Source organism: Typha latifolia, chromosome 3, assembly GCF_019914945.1.
Source record: "Typha latifolia isolate L0001 chromosome 3, TyphaL0001v2, whole genome shotgun sequence".
In the NCBI taxonomy this organism is placed as follows: Eukaryota; Viridiplantae; Streptophyta; class Magnoliopsida; order Poales; family Typhaceae; genus Typha; species Typha latifolia.
The window spans coordinates 3,036,925-3,042,862 of NC_133088.1; the positions used below are offsets into that span (position 1 = coordinate 3,036,925).

Sequence of the window (5,938 nt, forward strand, 5' to 3'; positions counted from 1 at the left end):
CATAAACAAGTCCTCCCCCTTCTTCAAATAAAAAGTTTTCCTCGGCGTGCTTTGCTTTGCTATATATACCCACAAAAACCCCGGCTTGCTTCTTTCTCTTCACCACTTTCTAGGTTTCATCCATGAATTCTTCTCCCATGGGGTACTCTGCCTCTCCTCTAAACCTATCGTGTTGTTCCTTTTTGCGTTTTTGCCCCCTGATTGATTTCGTATTTTTGATATATCTTTGTTTGGGTGTGTAGTCGGCAACCGGAGGTTTTATGGGCGCAGCGCTCGGATAAGATTTACCTAACTATTTCTTTACCGGACGCGAAGGATGTCGCCGTGAAGAGCGAGTCAAAGGGTTTGTTTAGCTTCGCGGCCGTTGGGCCGCAGGGCGAACCCTTCAACTTTACCTTGGAACTCTTTGATGATATAGTACCCGAGGCAAGGATGCTTTTTTATTATTCTTTTCCTCTTTTATTTTGGGATATGGATAGGTTATTTTATCTTTATTGATGGATGAGTAAATGTGTTTGAAGTACTTAATTTATGTAAATTTCTTTCATTTTGGTGTGAGATTATCTTGAATTGATAGGATAAGCGTGTCGTTTGTTTAATCTGTGAATAATATTAGATTATTATTTGATATTTTGCTGCTTCTTTCTTTTTTATGGATTTAAGGATCTTTTAATAGGTTGTGAGGGAAAGGTATTGCTAAAGTGTTTTCGCTCATTGTTTTGATTTATGTAAGGCCAAAAATGTGGACATTTATGGGCAAACAGACATGCACACAGGAACATCTGGATGTACATGTGCCTCTGTGTTTACTGTGTGGCAGTGACTAGTTGTTATCATATATTTCCAGTGTAGGCCCAACTATTGGCAATCCTGATGCAAGCGAAATGCTAAGATATGTCGTTCTTGGCCAAATTTTTTAGGACACCTGTTGCTAATTTTTCTTTCCTTGGACTACTTATTCTCAAGCTAACCATGCTTATTCATCTGACTTTGTGCGTAGGGTAGTAAAACAAATATCGGCTTGCGAAATATAATTTGTTCAATTCAGAAAGGGAAGAAAGGTTGGTGGAAGCGACTACTCAAGTCAGAGGAAAAACCTGCTCCTTATATCAAAGTTGATTGGAACAAATGGTGTGACGAAGACGAAGAAGAATCTGGTACGCGATGATACTTTAGAGAAAAATGAAGATTTTATTAATTTCATGGACGGAAGTTTTTTTCTCCTTCGTGATTTTAATTGATACTATGAAGCGGGTAGTTTATTATGGAGATAAAATTAATCTGTTAGTTACCTTTGGAACCTTTTCTGATTCTCTAGTACACACGGCCCTAACTGGCAGACATTGTCAGTTAGGTGAGGGAGGATCCTGCTTGCTGCAGGCTGATACTCATGGGGCCGTAAAAGTAGTGATTAACCATGACTTTGAGTCGCAACTCAGCTTTCAGTTCATATTGCTCTTAAATCTGTTTTTCATATAGTCAAGGACAATTTACTGTTTTTGTCAATATTTGGACTATCAAGGATAATGCCTAAATGCAGATAATTACTGACTTGCTGCAATATTGCCCACCAGTAAAGAATAGATTCTTCTGAATCTTAAGTCTCTTAGATTCTCGTATTAAGTGCTGGATGAATTTTCATTTTTCATGTAGCAATACGATTATAGTTTTGTAGAATGAATATTTGCAGATCTTTGTTTTGAAGCAACCCAATTCGGAAGAAATTTTCATTACCATACTAATAAGAACATGTGAACTTGTGATGTCTCGGATACCTCTCTAATTCAGTCTATCTTTATTATGTATAGATCTAATGTACTTTCTTTTAAAACAAAATATAATACTAATATTCATGTTGAGGAAGTGCTTTACGAGCAATTGCTTTACCCTTTGGCCTTTCTTTTGCATAGGTTCTGTGTTTATGCACATTTCTAGGTGCTATGGTTGGTAATATCTACATTGATTCTATAGTGAAGATAAGATGACTTCCATTAGAAGACTAATTAACAGAATCCTATTTTTGGGTATCTGACATAAGTACAGAATCTTAGTTTTCCAACTTGATAGATAGCATGACTTTCCATCTATAATCCATTCGTAACTTTGAAAATATAACCTTGCTAGTTGATTGAAACACCAAAAATTATCATGTATGGTTGTACTAATATTTTTGTTTGGTATTCAGAGTGATATCTTGTGTGTTTTGCTTTTGTTATGTTTGGCCTATCCATAAAAAGGCATGTGATTATTTACAAATGAAGATTAGTTTGAAAACTTTTGGCAGATCTGCTTTACATTCTCTTATTATCTCAGCAGTAGCATGTATCATTTTCTTTGGGCAATGGGAACTACAACTAACTGATCCATTGTTCCTCTAACTACTGTTGTAGACCATAAACATTAGCAATCCACTAGGTTTGTGAGATACTCTACCACTGTATATACAGTGGCAACTACTTCCACCATGTTAGTGGTCATTAAAATTTATACAGGCTGGCAGGGCGCCTTTGCAAGTTTTGTATGTTTACTTGTCGGTTAATACATGTCCTCCACTTTTCTGTTACTTCCTCGATGAGTTTTGGCATTTCCACAGTAAGCCAATCAAATGGCACAATGAACATGTTTGGTAGAGAGCTCATATCATCAAAGTGAAGTATGATAAAGCATTGACTTACTACTGATCCTTGGCATTATAAAGTTGTGGAAATTTAGGGCAAGATGGATGCCATTTCACAGGAGGCCTGTAGCATCTTTATTATCATATACTATTTCATTTGTGAGTGACAACAACAGTAACTACAGCAATCATCGGTAAGCCTTTAGTCCTAAGTCCCAATTATTTGGTTCTCCATTCATCTTGTTTAGTGAAACCAATTTGTGCATAATCAAAGAGTATAATATCTTTTCCATCAGTTCTGCCCGGGTTAGTTTTGGTGTTCCAGACCATCTTAAGGAAAACCTTCTATGTGAATAAAACCATTTCTACATACCGTTGGACTATGTTACCATTTCGTATGGGCATAATTTACTAGATCTCTTAGGCATCTAAAGCATATGTCATTCTTCCAATTAAATTACGATACACTTCTAATATCATTAGGAGACATCTCACAATCTCTTAATTTAACTAAAAGAGTTATTATCATCTCTTGCTTCATTGAGGAAATTAAAAACATAGTTGAACTAGTATTACTAGTCATACTAGGACTCCTCACGAGGAAGCCTAATCTAACAGGTTTTGCAAAGGACATGTGAAAAACATTTTGGGAGCATGGATTGCTAAATTTCTTGACAGAACTTCCTCACCGATTCCCTGATCACTCCGAACTATACCTTATGACTAATTGTTCTCATTACAAGTTGTGCTTGTATAAAGCACCATAATTTTATTTTTTCTCTTCTTTGTACAAGAAATTCCTGATATCCAATTATTTACAGCTCTATCGCTTGCTTCTGATGATGACTATGATGGGGTATGATCACTCTTCTAACTCAACTAATCCCCTATTCTTTGATAGCACTTATGGCATCTGATTAGTTGTTTCAGGTTAATGGCAAGGATGATGATAGCAGTGACGATGATGGCATGCTCTGTAAGTATCTGATTCTTCCTTTTCAGATAATATCTCTTTTCCATTTTTTCAAAATTCTGCCCTTTTTTTCAGATATTCCCTATTCTCTGAAATATCATAGTTCCAAGGTGGAAGTTTGTTAAATCTTTTAGCAAGATTGTAACGTTTTTCAGGTATCAAAGTGAATGTGGCTAGAGAGTGTTAACCTTCGTGTGAAGAATTGGGTGTGATTCCCATCCCAACTTTTTAATGCATGAATATGAACCGGCATTGTCAATGAGAAGCTGCCATATCCTGCTTCAAGAAATTCCGGTGCTGGGACTGCAGACAGATCTTTTTCCAGCAGAGTTTATTGTTGGTCCTCTTTAGCATTCTCGATAAGAGAAACAAATGCCGCTGACTGTGATGTGGCCCTCATCGGCAACTATCCGCCATTCAACACTGATGTGTGTAGACATATGGCAGTGCCGGACATAGATCAATTGTCATAATCTGCAGTAATTCACCGCAACAAGAGATGTGACAACTTCTCATTGGCAATGACGGTATCCTCCGATTCATGCATTTAAAAGGCTTCTCATGGTTTTAGTCCAAAGCTAACAGAGTGAGTTCAACAAGGATTATAGGAATGATGACTGTAATACGGCGTAAAAGTATTAAACATGTCGACCCACACGAGATTAAATTAGACTCGATAATGTGTGATTTCATTTTGCACGAACATTGATGCTCCTAATTCTCCTGCTTCTGAAAACTGCTTGTTTTCTTGCAGATCTTCCTGACTTAGAGAAAGCTAGAGGTAAGTGACTGTTTGAGCTAACTGGCTGGAGTTTTGCTGCATTACAAGAGAGAATGATGTTTGCCATAGCCTGGGTTAGCCACATATTTGTAATTCAAGTATAGTCTGCAGTAAGTGGGAAACAAACCCTTCTACTTAGGCTTATGATGCCACTCTGTTTCTCGACTGTTTTATTTTAACGTCTTCATATTTGCTATAGTTTCCATTTATTATGGAAAACCTATCTACGTAATCTATGTGGTTGCTGTGATAAGTTGCACCTCGAAAAAGAAAGGTCCGAACAGCCAACAGATGGAACGCCCCACTCAAATCTGACCACATGTCCTTGCCGACAGTTTGTTGTGGCGTCCGATTCCATCTTTTTTTCTTTTTCTTTCTACTTCCATTTGACCGATAGCTACTCGAGGGGAGCCGCGGGAAGCCACGTCGGCAGGGATGCACAGCTCACCATCCACCTGTACACACTCCGGATTGGTTTCCGTAGAAGATTTTTTTTTCCCATCCCACGTCGCTACCACGATTGGATCTTATCCATAGTCGGCATCATGTCTTCGATTCCCGCATCCCAAATCGACCACGTCAAACGCCAGATTTGATGGGTGAAACCAATCGGAGTGCGCCACGTCAGAGTCGTATACCTCGATGCGCTCACGGGTGCACCGACCGGGTCATCAGATCCACGCGAAGGACATCCTCGTAATTCTACTCGCAGTCGAGGGTATTCGTGGAATCGGTGCCACTTTTCCGCTCTATAAAATGGGAGGGGGGTGTGGGGGATGAATAAATCACTCAAAAATACATCCAAATTTCCACAAAAAAGAGAGGAAAATGGCGGGAATAATCCAGAAGATCGAAGAGAAGCTCCACATGGGTGGTGGAGATCACAAGAAGGAGGAGGAGGCGAAGAAGCACGAGGTAGAGAAGAAGAAGGAAGCGGAGAAGCACCATGAGGGAGGAGGGGTAGTGGAGAAGATTAAGGAAAAGATCCATGGAGGAGAGAAGAAGGGAGAGAAGAAGGGAGAAAAGGGAGAGAAGAAGAAGAAGAAGGAGAAGAAACACGGGGAGGGCCACAAGCACGATGGCAGCAGCAGCAGCAGCAGCGACGAAGATTGATGATGACAAAGGTGATCTTTTTAGGCAAGGGATAGTCAACTAATTGATCAATTAACTGATTGCTTTGGTTATGATATCATATTAGACTGGTTTTCATGTCTCCTTTTTAAATTCTTGCAGGGATGGATGCTCGAGTGTGTAGGAGATGTGATCGAGTGTGCTCTCTTCTAGCTTTTCCTTGTAATAATTGATCAATGATGAACTATGTTTCTAGTAATTAATAAGAGAGCTGTCTTCTTTAATCTTCTCTTATGCCGTTTTAGTGCTTCTACTGCAAGAATTGGGTCTATTATTGGGCGATCTCGTGGTTCTAGGGAGAAATTTATTAGTATTTACTTCGTAAGAATTTAAAACCTAGTTAAAATGGAGTAAAATTGATTGATCCACTTAATTTTGGAGCTTAGCGTTGTGATGGAAGAATCTCCTCTTTTGGACTAGCTTGGCACCATGTTTG

General features: G+C 38.8%; 1 protein-coding gene across 2 annotated transcripts; it reads left to right on the forward strand.

Annotated features, from left to right (window-relative positions):
• Positions 1 to 5,726, forward strand: LOC140784892 (co-chaperone protein p23-2). 2 transcript variants are annotated; one of them, XM_073132496.1, is made up of 7 exons: positions 1 to 142; positions 243 to 426; positions 1,001 to 1,157; positions 3,439 to 3,473; positions 3,548 to 3,593; positions 4,345 to 5,495; positions 5,605 to 5,726. In XM_073132496.1, the coding sequence occupies exons 1-6, from the start codon at positions 123 to 125 to the stop codon at positions 4,377 to 4,379; spliced, it is 477 nt and encodes a 158-aa protein (XP_072988597.1). In that variant the 5' UTR covers positions 1 to 122; the 3' UTR covers positions 4,380 to 5,495; positions 5,605 to 5,726. The 2 variants fall into 2 exon arrangements, with proteins under 2 accessions (XP_072988597.1, XP_072988598.1); XM_073132497.1 differs by lacking the exons at positions 4,345 to 5,495; positions 5,605 to 5,726 and adding an exon at positions 3,746 to 4,117.
• The last annotated feature ends 212 nt before the right edge of the window (positions 5,727 to 5,938 follow it).

What these genes read in the sequence shown, in the direction of transcription:
- LOC140784892 (XM_073132496.1), top strand. Translation starts at nt 123, where the DNA reads ATGAATTCTTCTCCCATGGG. An exon ending in TTGATGATATAGTACCCGAG is followed by an intron (nt 427 to 1,000) that starts GCAAGGATGCTT and finishes CTTTGTGCGTAG; the next exon opens with GGTAGTAAAACAAATATCGG. An exon ending in TGACGATGATGGCATGCTCT is followed by an intron (nt 3,594 to 4,344) that starts GTAAGTATCTGA and finishes GTTTTCTTGCAG; the next exon opens with ATCTTCCTGACTTAGAGAAA.